General features: G+C 38.3%; 1 protein-coding gene across 1 annotated transcript in view; it reads left to right on the top strand.

The window, feature by feature from the left end:
- LOC125230706 overlaps positions 1-17,045 on the top strand; it is a 40,891-nt gene that overhangs the window by 13,399 nt on the left and 10,447 nt on the right. Inside the window, exons 7-19 of the mRNA XM_048135963.1 lie at positions 843-1,028; positions 2,060-2,184; positions 2,588-2,749; positions 7,211-7,300; positions 7,791-7,989; positions 9,188-9,313; positions 10,416-10,544; positions 11,488-11,691; positions 14,449-14,539; positions 14,681-14,785; positions 15,595-15,734; positions 15,992-16,232; positions 16,762-16,847. Coding sequence (XP_047991920.1) covers positions 843-1,028; positions 2,060-2,184; positions 2,588-2,749; positions 7,211-7,300; positions 7,791-7,989; positions 9,188-9,313; positions 10,416-10,544; positions 11,488-11,691; positions 14,449-14,539; positions 14,681-14,785; positions 15,595-15,734; positions 15,992-16,232; positions 16,762-16,847 — 1,884 coding nt within the window. The remainder of the gene's footprint in view (positions 1-842; positions 1,029-2,059; positions 2,185-2,587; positions 2,750-7,210; positions 7,301-7,790; positions 7,990-9,187; positions 9,314-10,415; positions 10,545-11,487; positions 11,692-14,448; positions 14,540-14,680; positions 14,786-15,594; positions 15,735-15,991; positions 16,233-16,761; positions 16,848-17,045) is intronic.

Here is a 17,045-nt window from a genome sequence, read left to right on the forward strand (position 1 = left end):
TTTAACAAATTATTACGCCATTACATTTTAATGTCAAATGATTTTATTGCTTTTTTACTTTGACGTCTCTGACAGTCGCCATTTGAAAAGAATGAAATGAACGAATGATTTTGGGAAAGTAGTCGCCAAACGGTAACAATGTGTGCACGCGTAGTGCACACTTCTGTCACTTCTGTGACCATTTGTGCCTGTTACCAATCGTCCCCATTTGGGTCGCCGCGACTAAACGTCGACCGTACAGCGACTAAGCATTGAGACCCGAAGACCTGTGTGTACACAAAATAGGAGGATTTGCGTAGGAACGGCGACCGATTATGGTTATATGGGACGGTTCTCATACACGGTGGTGTCCCAATTCATATTATACTACCTACTCTTTGCCCAATTTTTTTCTACTCTTTTTTGCCAGGCTATAACTAAAAGTTATTTTTAATGGTCTCATAATCACTAAAGTGTTTTAAGGTGCATTGGGATAATTCCGAAAGACGTCTCGTTTCGAGAGTCGCATAAAAATCACCATTATTTCCATCATATCATAGAATTCAATAAATCTTTGATAATATCAAGATTCTCCTTTCGGAATTATCCGAGCATTTCTGTCATTCGGAATGACCCTAATGCACTTTAGCGCTTTTTGGAGAAACTTCACCTCGGGAACCGGCTAGTTGCTTTTAACCAACTCAGCTACGGAAACCTACCAGGAACGTGTGAATCTCCCAGGTTATGCCCAGCGATCATAATCAAATAGAAACATGTCAAATAATAATGATTAAAAACAATTTATTTATTTACGTTTGGTAAAGATTAGCAAACAATTAATAACGAAGTATCTTTAATTTCAGTTACTAAAATGGCAATGTTTTCCTATACTACTGACGTTCACAGTCAGCCATTACCTGGTAATGGAATGCGTCGTGTATGAATGGAATGATCAGTTTGATCTGACCAGCATTGCGAAACGGGGCGGCTGCTGGCTACCGACGTATATAGAGCTGGATGACTTTCCCACGCCAGATCAGATGGACTTAGTGAGTATTATAGCTTACTAGCGACCCGCCCCGGCTTCGCACGGGTACTATACCTACATGTAAACCTTCCTCTACAATCACTCTATCTATTAAAAAAAAACCGCATCAAAATCCGTTACGTAGTTTTAAAGATTTAAGCATACATAGGGACATAGGGACAGAGAAAGCGACTTTGTTTTATACTATGTGGTGATGATGATATACCCACAACATTCCATCTTCAGCACGTCTTTAAGTCTTTAAATACAGTTTATGCAACGTCGACTTTGTATGAGCTTCAAAAAAAAAAATTTTGACATGCTCGCCTCACGCTTCGTCTCCGCCCCGCTGCACGCTTAACACTTTCGAAACCGGGCTCTACGCGGCGCTACGACATTTTCGCTACATACGGGGAAACCCATGTAATCGGCTACGCTTCTACGAGCGGTGTGCCCGACAGTCGGGTTCTTGGTAGCGAAAGTGTTAATATGAGCGTGCACTCAGGCCTTAAACTGAAGTGTACATTACGGCCCAACCACGACATTGGTCTAAGCGCGACAGCGGTGAGCGGCAGCCATATGTGTGAATGAAAAGTCCCATCGCCGCGCTGTGTCTCGCTCCAATGTATGGCCGCCACCATCCGACTATCAGGACGCCTTCGGATTCTTTGAACCGCGTGCGTAGCCCTCTTTTAGTATGGGGGTGCCAAAATTGCCCGGCTATCTGAGCCGTGTTCGGTTCATTTCATTTATCGCCACTAGTTTTGAATTTCCTTTTTCCTGTCCATCTAAATATATAAAAGAAGAAACTGACTGACTGACTGACTGACATATCAACGCACAGCCGAAACCGCTGATCCTAGAGATCCCAAATTTGGCACATAGGTTCCTTATAAGGTGTAGAGGAGCACTAAGAAAGGATTTTTCAAATATCACCTCTTAAGGGGTTGAAATGGGGGTCCAAAGTTTGTATGGGAAAACAAGATTAGGGTACGCGGGCGAAGCCGCGGAAAAAAGCTAGTTTAACACTAACATCGTAATGTACTATTTCAGCTGATTGGACAGAGTTACAGCGTGGCACTGTTTGGGTTCCTGCGCATCTCTTACGGATTGTTTAATGTCAAGGACACGGACATGCTGTTGGGAGTCGTGTTGTACTCCCTTAATATAGTTTATTGGTAAAACATTTATTGTATTACAACAATAAGTAGGAGTTTCTATAACTGTTTGAAGCTGTAGGAAAAATGCAAAATTCACCGTCCGCCAGGATTCTAACCTTTTGAAACACCGAACACCAGTACAATCGTACTGACCAACTGATCCACGTTGGCAAGCAAGCACGTTCGCGTGATATGGCATATCGCGTCAGTTTCTGGATGTCCGAAATGGCTTCATCTTAGCGTGTTGCTGGTGACTTCCAGCGCTGATCTTCCGATGAGACCATCAAGTGAGAAAGATTCACGGAAGGTAACAGACAGAAAAACGTATGATGCATCATTTATCAATATTTCTGTTTGTGTTGTAATGTGTAAAATAGTCTTTTAGTTCACGACTAAATGTTATTCTATTTTATCCTCCCAGGTGTGTTCTGTGCTACTCTTTAGCGATTTTGATGCTGAGTAGACGAGGCAGCACCCTCTTCCAACACGCGTTCAGCTCTTTGAATAAGTTCCTCATCGCAGAACGACTAGACGAGGCACTAATCAAGAGGTCTTTGGAACATTTTAGCTATTGGTGGATAAGGTAACTTTCTTTTTTCTCTCAAATTGTATAATCTGTGTATGGGCAGTCTCTTCAACAGAAATGTGACTTTTTGATACGTCAACGAAGGTCCGTATCCAAACCACGTGGATTTCAGATCCGTGCCTATGAATTTTAAAATTCCCTTCCCTTCAGAAAATTACATCTGGCGTACCACAGGGATCTCATTTGGGGCCGTTATTTTTCATAATGTTTATAAACGACCTTGTGAGTCATCTGTCTTGTCCTAGCTTGCTATATGCTGATGATTTGAAAGTATATTCAACTGTTGAAAATATTCAAGATTGTATTGAATTGCAAAACGATATAGATGTGATTCATGAGTGGTGTCTTAAAAACCGAATGTCCCTTAATTCTGCTAAATGTTTTGTAATATCGTTTACTCGTAAATGTAACCCTTTACAATATTCTTATAAATTATCGTCCCATGTATTGGAAAGGAAGTCTGTAGCTAAAGATTTGGGCGTTCTTTTTGATAATAAGCTATCCTTTCATGAGCATTATGAGTACATAATTAATAAAAGTAACCGTCTTCTGGGATTTATTATACGTATCACTAAAAACTTCAGAAACCCTCAAAGTATGCTGCTATTGTATAATAGTTTGGTACGCAGTGTTTTAGAATATGGGTCTGTTATATGGTCACCTTTCTATGCTGTACACTCTAATAAAATCGAAGCTGTACAAAGGAAGTTTCTTAGAACCTTGTGTTTTCGATGCCATTATGGGCGGTCTGTCTCGGGATATAATCAACGTATGGCAAAGTTTCATGTCACATCACTTCAAGTAAGACGTAAGCAATCTGACCTTCTACATTTGTACAAAATTGTCCATTCTCATATTGATTCTCCATATCTATTGTCGCTGCTGAATATCAACACAGCTTACAGATTTCGATCGCCGAATACGTTTGCTTTGGCTGTATATAAAAATAATACCTCATACTATAATCCAATAGTTCGCATGTGTCGGGAGTTTAACGATATGGTTCGAGTCTGTAAGGATTTTGATATTTATGTTTCCAAGATATCTCAATTTAAAAAGTCTGTTTATTTGGTCACAAAAAATATTTGATTAAGTATAGTTAAGCGCGTTTGTAATTACCTTCTGTCTTCTTTTAATTTAAATTAATTTCAAAATTTTGGTATCTTGTTCTTCTTTAAATTTCTTTATTATTGTCATATAAAAATTGTATTAACATGCTATAAATTATAATAAGTATAACTCATAGTCATGTTGTGTACATATAATTTTGGACTGTAATCTAGTTCTTAAGCTTTTCTAACCTGTATCCCTTTTGTTATTTCGATTACTGTCTGTTTTATGTACCTTATGAAATAAAATAAAATAAAAAATAAAATAAAAATGTAATGTACTGTTTTACATGTCAAGGTCTTTTTTGCATTATACATCATCGGCCTTCAAGTCTCTAGCAGACTATTCAAGCAGTATCAGGCGGGGCTACAACGTTTTTCTTGGCTGTGTAAATACGGGAGCCGCAAACACGACCACAACTCTGGTAGGTGTAGTACCCTTGGCGAAGAGGTATCGCGCTCATAACGCTTGGCTCGCTTACCTGCGATTGCCGCAAACCAAGCATTGTCGTGGATTCTATAAATATTTACTTTCGTTATTTTGAATGCATTTGTAATTTCACCACCCCCTTTCTTACCTGTGTGGTGACGGGTTAAGAATTTCACCACCCCCTTTCTTCCCGTGGGTGTCGTAGAAGGCGACTATGGGATATGGGTTAAATTGTGGTGTAGGCGAGAGGCTGGCAACCTGTCACTGCAATGTCACAATTTTCGTTTTCTTTCAACCCCTTTTTGCCAAGAGTGGCACTGAAACTTGAGTAGTTCATGTGCTCTGCCTACCCCTTTATGGGATACAGGCGTGATTGTATGTGTGATGTGTAATTTCGTATAATTATGTTCGCTGTTATGATAAAAAAATACTGAAAAAATATTTAAAAAAAACCGATGGATCTTTGATGTAGAACCGTATACAAATTGTCATGTGAAACTCCATAATTTACTTATGGGCATTTTCAGAATTTGTGTCCCACCAATTAGCGTTAGTCGTCAACAAAAGTTAACTCGCTGTCAGTTTTGTGACGACAATGAATAATAAAATATCTCTAAAGATTTACTTTTTTCACATTGTGAGTGTAGATTAATGCATTTATGCGTTTATTACTAACACAAAATAGTACATTACGACACAAGTGCGTAAAAAAGGAAGTTCGAAACAAGTGGCGATAAATTAAAACACGACCGAAGGCGACACGAGTTACGAATTTCCTTTTCGCACGTGTATCGTACGACGTTTTTCAGTACAGATGAGCCTCCCAAGTTTCGACCTGGCATATAATGAACAACTTCTCGAACTAGTGCGTAAAAAAACGACCATCTGTACAAAACTTTAGAACTTCTATTCAACGCATTTGTTAGGTCGAACTTGGAATACGCTACAACAATCTGGAATCCTTGCTTCAAGGTTCACATTCATACAATAGAGAGGATTCAAAATAAATTTATTAGAAGTATGAAATATAAATTCAATAATTATAGTCCTAACGACTTGGACACTCTTCAAGCACGCCGAGAAATTCGTGACCAGATATTTTTGTTTAAGATTTTACACGGTCTTATTGATGCTCCCGATCTACTTTCAAAAATATTTATTAGATGTCCCGATCGGCGAACTCGTTCCACAAATTTATTTGCAATTCAATCTGGGCGAACTACTTATGCAAGAAATAAATTCTTACCTAGAGCATGTAAGATTTATAACGAAAAATTTGGCGACATTGATATATTTCATTTAACCTTAAATCAATTTGTTTCCGCAATAAGAAATAAAAGTAGAAATAGCAATTAAATTATTGTCATGCTTAAGGCGCTGTTGCTACTGGCTGTTTAAATTATTGATCCTTATTATTGTATAATTATAATTTGGTATATATATATATTGACTTGTTGAGTACATACTAGTTATGTATTCTGTAGAATTAGTTGGAGATTGCTAGCTTAACAGTCTCTTGACGTGAAATTTGTATTTCATACGCATTTTTTTTTTTCTATTTCTAGTTCTTTTGACACTTGGAGAACCTTTACACCTCCAAATTTTTATTTTTTATTATATCCCATTAATTATAATTGACTGTGGGGACCTTTTACATCTCCCAAGATCTTGTTTTCAATTAAGTCAATTTAAACTATGTAACATACAAGCACGGAATGTTGTGTCTTACATCTAGGTATACCGTATTCACTTATTATTGGAATATTTAATACAGCCCGGACAGCTTGAACATGTCATGCTCGCTAAAAAGTCTTTGCTTACGGTGACGTCGTTGATCGGGTCGCCACCTTCCCGATTGAGGGAGGCGATGGCTGAGATGCGCGCCATATTCGTGAACGGGTGCTGTTTGTGAAGACCGGTCTGTTTCAGCTAATAGGGGCTATGCTATTCTATGTAACATTAATTTTGAATGAGATTACGTTGAGGCACTCTGTTCGGTCCTTGTTTGTTTATTTTTCTTTCTGACTCTTGGAGACCATATACATCTCCAAGGAAAAAAGTAGATTAAGTATACATATATTTTTTTTTTCCTTTGCTTAAGACAACAAGAGTCTTTTACAACTCTAAAGTTATTTTAGTTATTCGGTTTTTTTCTTCATGTATAATTTTTTTAGATGTACTTTGACACTTAGAGACTCTATACATCTCTAACATCTCTTATTAATAATCATAATAGCTTTGTACTTTGTATAATTTCTTGTGTTAATATTTTTTTTTATGAATACTTTTGCTTATTAAATTGTATCTTGTTTTTTTTTAATGCATGTTAAATATAAGATGTAATGTTTTGAAAAGAAGTGGCCCGCCGAGTTTCTTGCCGGTCCCATAGTGGATACCCTCCTCCAACTGAGGGGGGACTGAAATCTTCTCGAGGCTGAGGCGTAGGGTTAGAGCCGGCGTAGTTTTATTTGACGTTCATAAGCGCATTGTAATATGCCTACTTGGAAAATAAATATTTCATTTCATTTCATTTCATTTCATAACTGTACCTTAGCAACCAACAATCACTCTCTTTGCATGTAACTTAGAACTGATAGATTTAAAATTTTACCTTTAGTATGTATTAGTAATAATTCTGAGCAACAGAGATACATGTGTTATACATTAGTGGAAACTGTGTGGCTTTTGTATGTGTATTGTGATTTGACTATATGTGTTGTATTTGCCTGTTTGTTTCCCAAAGGTTTAAATAAATAAATAAATAAATAAATAAATAAAACAATATTTTTATTGAGATTTCATGTTTAATAAAATTATCGTCACAAAACTGACAGTGAGATCATGTTTATTAACAATTTACGCTAATTGTGGGGGTCCCAAATTCTGAAAGTGCCCTTATATTAGTTTTACGTTTTACAGAACGAATGGCGTCAACATATACGAACATTTTATACACAAGCGTGTAAGCTCCATGTTCAAACAGGATATCATTCATTTCTTTCATAAACAGTATGTATCAACTTATGTAATTATGCCTAAAATACATATAAATATAAGTGGCGGCACATAACTTTAGCGCTGATAGTTATTGCGCAGAAGACAAAAACAGATCTCTTAGGGAATTACAGGGGGTGAAGGGTATGCGTCCCCATGCGCAGTTATCCCCCTCAGCGCTAAACATATGTGCCGCCCCTTGTAGTATTATGTCGGGTCATCTACTCATCTCGCTCGAGTCCGAACAAAATACTGCAGGTGAAAGTATATTCCATAGTTTAGCTGTGCGAGGCACGAAGTTACCTACCCTCTTTTCACCATGTCTCTGGGTCATTTTTTTATCATGAAATCACAAAAGAAGAACTTTATAAAGACTTTCTAGGAAAATTATTTTTAACTTGATAGGTTCAGTAGTTTTTGAGAAAAATACGGAAAACTACGGAACCCTACACTAAGCGTGACCCGACACGCTCTTGGCCGGTTTTAAACCTGTTAATATTCGCAGAACCTTCGGCGGTGTCAACACATTATTAAAAGGAGGCGAGCAGATGATGAAGCAGCTGTCCTGCGTTGGTTTCCTTCTACATCTGCTGCCTAATGTCCCAGTTATGAGGGAGATGGACCTCAACCCATGGGTGTTTATAGTGCATCGAGGCGAAGTAGTCATCTCTCATGAGGGGAAAACCTTGGCTATTCTTAAGAAGGTTAATTTTCCTCCTAAAATTAGTGTAGACTAAGAAAAAACATCTTCTGTAGTACCTGATCAATCAGTAACCACGCTATGTCACGCTATTCATTCCTAAAGCACAGTATAATAAAGAGTACTATCATACAGTATGGCCACTCCCGCTCTCCGCTGAAAGTACCGCCCACCCCCTCTCGGTTACCTCATAGTTACCGCCTGTCAAAAACGCGAACAGTCGACCTGTCATATTTCACTCATACAAGCAAGTGTGCTAGGAACGCGCATATATTTGATCGCCAGTGTCCGAGGTGTGCCTAAAGTGAGTACCTACTCACTTTAGGCACTTACAGATGTAGTGCAAGATATTTTTCTTTCGCATTTTTTCGGAAACTCACGAACGTGTAAGTTCGTTATTTCAGTAAAAAGTTGTATACTACTTGTAAGATTTTGCAAGGTCTCCAAAATCTTGATTGATTGGCTGCCAAGTGCCAATACCCAATATTCGACCTAGGATATAAAATATTCTGTAAAAACACTTTCTCTTCTATATCTCTGCTACCGCCAATACTCCTGAACTTTATTCCAGTGACCAAACAAGCATTTAAAAAAAAATATTATTGCCACAACTAAGAAGACTGTACAACTTAATACTACGTGTACATTTACATTTACAGAAAAAATAAACGAAAGTACATTCACTTAAATAACTAGGCGATGGTTATGGCAATAACTAGGACAGTTAAAGCTATCTAGCGCTGATTTTCAGACTAGATTTTCATGAAATAGTCTACCATTGTCCCGTACAAACGTGAATTTTCTAAAAATTGGCTAGTCTAAAAGGATCATTCTCTAAAGCATTGTGTAGAATATGTCCAAAAAATTAGTCATGCGTTTGTACGGGACAGGCCAAAGGATTAAATAAATAATAATAAATAAATAAATATTATAGGACATTCTTACACAGATTGACTGAGGCCCACGGTAAGCTCAAGAAGGCTTGTGTTGTGGGTACTCAGACAACGATATATATAATATATAAATACTTATATACATAGAAAACATCCATGACTCAGGAATGACTCTGTGCTCATCACACAAATAAATGCCCTTACCGGGATTCGAACCCGGGACCGCGGCGTAGCAGGTAGGGTCACTACCGACTGCGCCAGACCGGTCGTCATATTCGATTGCTTGTAAACTGCATTCTCGTTCGGCAGGGCTCAATATTCGGGCAGCTAGAAGGCACGGAGCACCGGCCCGTGCGAGTGTCCGCACACACCACTGAGTACACGGACATATTGAAGTTACCTGTGGGCGCTTTCCAGGAGAATATTGACGACAAGGTATATCCATCCCGGTCTAATCTCGATACCTAACTAGCCGTATTTCTGACGTCACTAAAAATCGCCTACAAGATTTTTCTAAGATGATTTTTTCGTGTTTTGCCCTGATTTGTTAAACAAAAATTATTGTTCATTTTGTGCAGTAATCGTTGAAAAACTTCACTGTTCTAAAAATATAGTTCAAAGTTCTAAAAAGCCTATTCGCAGGTAACACGTCTTGTCATCTTTAAAACAAGTACCTGCAAAAATTACCACATGTGTTGCGGTTTTTTTATGAATTAATTACCTGTAACATAAATTTGATGCTATTACGATAGTTGTTTTTATCGATACTGTGGCTCTGTCGCGAGCCCTGAAAACGGAGGCTAGCCAATGTGCATAATTAAAACAAAAGGGCATTTGTTTACGGATTAGGGCTCGAGACGAAAAAATCATCTCAAATGATTCGTATACTATATTTGAATAGGGAACATTTGAAAATATTCCATATACCTATTTCTTTTACTAGCCTTTAATGGTGTCCCACTGCTGGGCAAAAGCCTCTCTCCGTGACCTCCATGACTCCCAGTTTATTGACAGTGAGAAAGGTCTCTAGGTCGTCCCTCCATCTCCTGCTATGCCTGCCGCGTCCGCGCTCTTTTTGTAGCTTAGCTACACTAGCCCACCTGTCAGGGTGCATGCGGCAGACGTGACCAGCCCAGTCCCATTTAAGCCTGGCAGTCCTCTCGCCGACATCAGCAATGCGGGTTTTTGAACGCAGCGTGGTGTTCCGGATACGATCGGTCGTCTATGTATTCTTTGTCTTGTCTGTGTTCACGAATAAATGTTTATTCTATTCTATTCTATTCTATTCTATAATACACCTAGAATACTGCCATATATCTATATTTTTGTTTTTGGTTTTACGATACGATACGATACGATCATTTATTAATAAAAATATTTTACATGTCATTTTCTTAATTTATCAGTCAACATTAAAACCTAACCTATGTAGGTTAGGTTTTAATATCAAACCTACTAGATCAAAGGCGTCTCGCTTTTAAGTATAGCTAAAGAATCGCCCAAGTGTGCTGTTAAATTTTACTTCCTTTTCGTATAGACCCGTTTTGTCATCCACCGGCACCCGACATCAGCCTTGGACTACATGCAAGTGCAGGAACCACCTAAAGAGAACCCATTCAACTCCATCAAATACCTGCTTAGAGATGGGAAAATGATTCAGCTTCCGGTAAGTGTTATTGACCTGTCTGATGAATAAAGTACAATAGTTATTTGTTATACAAGGGGGCAAAGTTGTACTTTAACGCCGAGTGTGGAATTGAAAAACGAGCAAGTGAAAGGATTCTATATAGATTAGCAGAGAGCGTACTTCTCGTGCCGATGACATCAATTTGACGTCACGCTCCATATAGGGTGATCACAAATTGTTTTATTGTAAATTATTAATCATTAGTCATTAATCATTTTAAGTTATGAATTTCTTTGCATGGTAATGAATGCAAGAAGGATGGTGTGATTTACGTTAGAGAGGAATTCTCTTTTCTACGTATTTACTGTAATGTGTTGTTAACAATACTATTTAATTAAATTTATGTATAAAACAAATCAAATAATTTTATTCACGTTTCACATTTCGAGTAGGTATTATTTATGCCACATGTAAATGGACTACTGTATTTGAAGTAATTTGTACACGATTAAAATAATTGACGACTAATGATTAATAATTTACAATAAAACTATTTGGGATCACCCTATACGGAGCGTGACGTCAGATTAATGTCATCGGCATGAAAAGTACGCTCCCTGTAGATTAGATTCGAGAATAGAATCCTGAACTTGCGAGTTTTTTAACACACGAGAAGTAAAATACATTTGCACCCGAGTGTAACACAAAACGTTTCCCCTCACTATAGCGAGGAAAGTACAACGCAAAAAACGCATTTATCACTGCTCCACAGTAGTTCATCGTCATCACTAGGTGGTAAATCATCAAATTACTTTATCATCACATTAGATTCACTTCACTTTATATCAATTTTAAAGCAGAAAAAAGACTATATTCAAGGTCAAATTACTTTATCCACTAGTGGATAAATGCGTAACCCGCTAGTATTAAAGGACAAAACACGTGTTTCCGAGCTACTGAGGGGAAAATAATATTGTTGCAGTGGATGACGCAGCCAGTAAAAGCGCACCTGACCCGCAAGTACACCTTGTGGCTGGCCCTGGTCTGGTTTGTCGGACCGTACCTCTCTTCAGCCATCGTCCTGATCTTGAACACTTTGCCATTGGAGACGATACATCAGCTGATGATGATCTTGGCTCTTCTTGACGTTTTACATCTCGCGCATTTTGTGTCGGAGTTTTATACGGTGAGTTTACGTTTTTTTATACCACGTCGGTGGCAAATAGGCGTACGGTACGAGAGATACGAGAGAGAGATGAATATACCTGCAATATACTCGTATATAAAAGAGCCATATAAAGATGTCCATTGACGCCCAAAAGGTTGTCACATTTTTTCATTCCACGGACGAAAACTTTGTGTTTGTTACAGTCAAGTGTAAAAAAATGGGTGTACACATCTTACTCAAAAATATGTCCCATAGCATCTTAGTCCGGTGTAATAAGAGCGTAGTGGGTAGGTAACATATTTCTGAGACGATTTTTTCGATACATATTTTTGCACTTGACTGTACTAGGTAAGTATAAATGTACCTATAAGCCAAGTATAATTTTTTAAGCCGGTGTAGCCGGGTTAGCCGCAACGGTTTCACTGCTTGGGTAAATAATTCACAGACTAGACCAACGCCAGGTCTGGGGGCCGATTTTTGAGTCTCACGGCGTTCGAATTCAGAAAATTGTCACTGAAAATAATAGGCAATTCACCGTTTTCAACCGGTATTTTAGTGACAGTGAGACTCAAAAATCGTCCCCCAGTACCTTACCTACTCAACTTGCGATCCACCAGACTGTATTACGAGTAACAGTGCAATCCAAACGTAAAACCATTTTATAGTCTTCAAAATGGTTATTCAAGTTTGAATTGTACTAAAAAATATAAAAACTCCTATAACCCAAAACATAAATGTACCCAAAAACAAAACATTCAATATCCGTTAACGCAAATCCACAGTCGCAACAAGCTACACTAAGCTATAGCACTGGCCGTATCGACGAATAATTAACCCCACGGAGTCATTTTACCATCAATTCGCAAACAAAGCTCTAACGAGAACTGATGACCATTTGCATCGACAATATTCAAAGAGCATCAATTAACAGTTGACATTTGATTCTACTCGTATTGATAGCATATATATTTTGGTTAACTATGGTTAATGTACTGGGTAAATGATACTGAAATAAAGCAAGATTGTAACATGACTAAGGATCTGACGATCGAGTGCAAATGACAGATGGAACATGATTTAGGTAAACATGACCGATACCTAAAATAAAATATAGTTACTATTTTTAATTTGCAAAGTCGGTGGCAAGAAAAGTGCCATTTATTGCCACATATACACGAAAATCTTATGGGATCTCCTATTCCTTCAATAACAATTATGTTTCACAACGAAGGTCTCAAAAATATCTAGCACAATCTTATTTGTAAGACATATTATTTATTTGACGACCGGTCTGTGTAGGGTAGTGACCCTGCCTGCTAAGCCGCGGGCCCGGGTTCGAATCCCGTTAATGGCATTTATTTGTGTGATGAGCACAGATATTTGTTCCTGAGTCATGGATGTTTTCTATGTATATGTATTTGTATATTATATAATTATATCGTTGTCCGAGTATAACCCACACCCACAGCCTTATTGAGCTTACCGTGGGGCTCAGTCAATCTGTGTAAGAATGTCCTATAATATTTATTTATTTATTTAGACTAATTCAGCTTTCAAACAAAAAAAGACTAAATGGAAATCCGTTCATCGTTCATCCGTTCGGGAGCTACGATGCCACAGACAAACAAACACACAGACAGACAGACAGAGAGACCTCAAACTTAAAATGGTGTCGTTACATTCAGCATGATCTCCTGATTACGAATATTCGTAATGACACCAACGATGAGATTAATCGTTTACTTTTTTTTTCAGATAGAGCTAGTTATAATAGGCGAAAAGTTTGTTTACCGACACGTTAAACTCAGAAGGTTCAAGAAAGTGCAAACGTATATTGACATCCTTTCACTTATTCTGCCGTTACTAACTATGTTTACTAATAACTGGGGCTATCAGCTGGCAAGACTTCTTCGTCTGCGCTTCTTTTACAATTTTTATAAACATTTCTGTAAGGACTTTAAGGTAATTTTGCATCATAATTAAAACTATTAATTCAATAGGAGGTATTAGATACTAGAATGTTCTGTTGACAAAATGCAGTAATTGCAGTATAGAAGAGGATTTCTACAATTATAAAGTACGATAGGTTGATGCGTCCGATGTAGGTACCAAGTATTGTGTTTCAACCAATCTTCTTCCTCGCCCTATTCTCATGAGAGACGTGACAACAGTGGATACTCTTTACCAGTGCTCTTCAAGCCGCTTTAGAAATCTTTAGCCCAATGGCCCAATGCATGCTGCCTGCTGGTATCAGTGACAGACATCGTGTGGTGTGGTCATGAAAAGCGCGAATCCATCTCCTAGACTGGGCATTTTGAGCATTCCACCGGCTGACCCGTACAAACGCATTTATATTTCTTGTGTAGCGATTTTACTTTGCTGAGAGTTTAGCAAGCGATCATTTTTCTATAGATAATTCTGCACATTGCCATGAAGGTCCTCTTACACTAAAGAACTGTCAGAAAAGTCGCGTATGTACGAGACAACGGTAGACTATTTCGTGGAATGCCTCTTTTCTGCCGAGTATAAGATGGCTCCGTCCTTCAGTCATACTCCTCTTCTGCCTACGTCTTCTTTGACACACGGTCCGTCATTATCAGCTTCTCCAAACTACCTGTGTGCCTTAGCCGAATGCACAAACGCTTTACGAAACGCTCACGAATCGTGAGCGACTCGTGTAGCGTTTGGGCATTTGGCTACGCACACTGGTCCTGTTCTTAACTTGTTTCAACCAATAGGCTCCGTAAAATTGCTCAATATCTATTTTTGTTTCAGAGTCAAAGATTTTACAATTTGATTGATGTGGCGATCATCAGTTTGATCATCGAAGCAATGGTTTGTTGGTGGATCGTGATTGCCTGTAGACGTGAGTTTTTCAATATTTTAACTAGGTCCATGATAAATGTATCAAGAATTTTCATGCTTTTAGTGGCAAAATGAACTCTTACTAAATGATCACACTGAACATTTATAGGTACCTATCATAATTTATTTATATTGTTCTCAGCGTCAATATTGCTTAATTCTTACTATATACCGAAACCCGTCGAAAATCTAGATAAGTACGAGAAATATTACAACGAATGGATAGATCCTGATATAAGAGGAGAAGGTATGTTGTTGTGGATTACGAGTAGCTAACGAATCAGCTAACACATGATTGGCGTGACAGTATTTCACCGCAGTTAGTATCTCACCGCTTTATAGATAATGTATTTTTGAAGTGAAACGTCTAATGCGACTTCCAACTGACGTTAAACGGTTTAACGCTCAGTGTTGCCAACTCGAATTTTGAAAAACAACACATTACGAAGTTTCACTTATTCCGCGCGGAGGGACATCACGCACTACTTTTTCTATTGTATTCTTGACATAATCGGGTAGTCTATGTCGCGGCGTCATAATTTCACGCCAATCATGTGCTAACCCTGCTGATTTTAATGATTCTGATCATTTTCATATCATGTTGACGTCAGTGCACGTCCAAACGGACCTGCCGGCGTATTATGCTTCCAATTTTATCACTTATGGATAAGACATCTGTCACTCTCACACTGGCATACTAAACTTGCCAGTGATAAACTTGCCAGTGATACAAAGAAAAAGTGAAAGCCTCCAATGCTTGGATGCTTGCTTTCGCGTAATACGCCGTACGCTGTTTTCGGAGCATTAGTATTTAGTATATTATTATTTTGTATATTTTCTTAGGTAAGTTCTCTATTATTTGTATTTTCTAAAGATTGCTGAAGATGTGATTGTTTAATCGGATAGTCTCATCGGAAGATCAGCGCAGTCCTGGAAGTCACATGCGGAGATGACATCATTTCGTGGCGTTTTCTCCTTTTTATGTATCGTGGCTTGTATAGTATTACATTTGTGTGTGTTTGCCAATAAATGATTTCTATTTATATTATATTTTAGGTTGTCACACGGTGGTGTTACTTAAGAAAAGGAAATTCTCCGGTAACCACAGTTTCCTAGTACCAATGAGGTGGCAAGATGATTACGCGATCGCACTGGGCTTCATCTTCAGCCTTATTACCAGAACTAACTCTGGCAATGTGAGTATTAACCTAAGAAAATAAAATAAAAACTGCAGAAAGAATTCGTGTAGTTTTATATACTGGCATAATTATGTCTAGTGGTGTCAAGTCTTAGATGGTAGAGGTCTTCCTGAGACTTCTGAGGGTGTACATCATTTTATGACTTCCCGTCGGTTTCTTTCAACTCGAGTTTGGTCTCGGTGGGGAAATCAGCCGCTCTAGATAAACAGTCAACATTCCTATTTCAGTATGCATCACACCCACTCCTATTTCAGTATGCCTCCACCACCCTTCAAGAAATGTACTACGAAGTCTTCATGTGTTACATATGCCATGTCGTATGTATATGGATAGGTAGTTCCGCGTTCAGAGAGATGTACCTAAAGTATCGGGAATTGCTGAACTTCGACTACAATGTTACCAATCTATATAACTACTTGAAACATAGCGGTTTGAACCTGACGCTTTTGGAGCGAGTGAAACAATATACGGCCCTTCTTTGGCAGAGGCAAAGAGGTGGGTTGCTATTTTGTAATTTACTTTTCAGGGTGCGTAGCCGAATGGCAATTCTGCGACGCGAAACGCCACCGAAACGCCGCAGAAATGTAGTCTGGCTCTGTCGCGTCAATACGCAAGAGCGATAGAGATAGATAGCTACGAAAGATACATTATCGTGAGCGTTTCAATCAAATAACATTTGTATCCCTAATAGGGATGACGACTACTACATAAAAAATGGCATTCCGTTTAGTCCGTTAATTAGATCGTCCAAAAATACTGAACACATATTTTTCGCTTTTTCTAATTAATGAAAAAATACAAAGATATAGAGCATCAAAGTTCCGGAGTGGGGGCTTGTGACGTCACTTCTAAGTAAAAATTGTATCTAGGCGTGACGTCACGCGAACCTTCAACGCACTGTACCGTCGTCATTTTTCGTTTACGAGAAAAAATTAAAAATACGTGTCTAAAATTCTTTGATAATCTAACTGATGGACTACTTTTTTTAGTCATCTCGCCTATTATGTACTATAATATTCCACAGGCAACTGGATGCCCGAACTAGTGAAGGAAGCTCCGCTGTGCCTTAGAGAGGATCTCTACGTGGCGCTGTACTCCTACCATTTGCATGTATTTACCGAAAAGTTTATTTGTTTATTTTATTTTTATTACTTATTTGGTGATCAAAAAAGTTTAGTGTCCGGATCGCCGATTGGTGCGGACGCGTGATAGATGAAATGAAATGAAATGAAATGAAATATATATTTTCCAAGTAGGCATATCAGAATGCGTATATGAACGTCAAATAAAGCTACGCCGGCTCTAACC

Source organism: Leguminivora glycinivorella, chromosome 10, assembly GCF_023078275.1.
Source record: "Leguminivora glycinivorella isolate SPB_JAAS2020 chromosome 10, LegGlyc_1.1, whole genome shotgun sequence".
NCBI classification, from domain to species: Eukaryota; Metazoa; Arthropoda; class Insecta; order Lepidoptera; family Tortricidae; genus Leguminivora; species Leguminivora glycinivorella.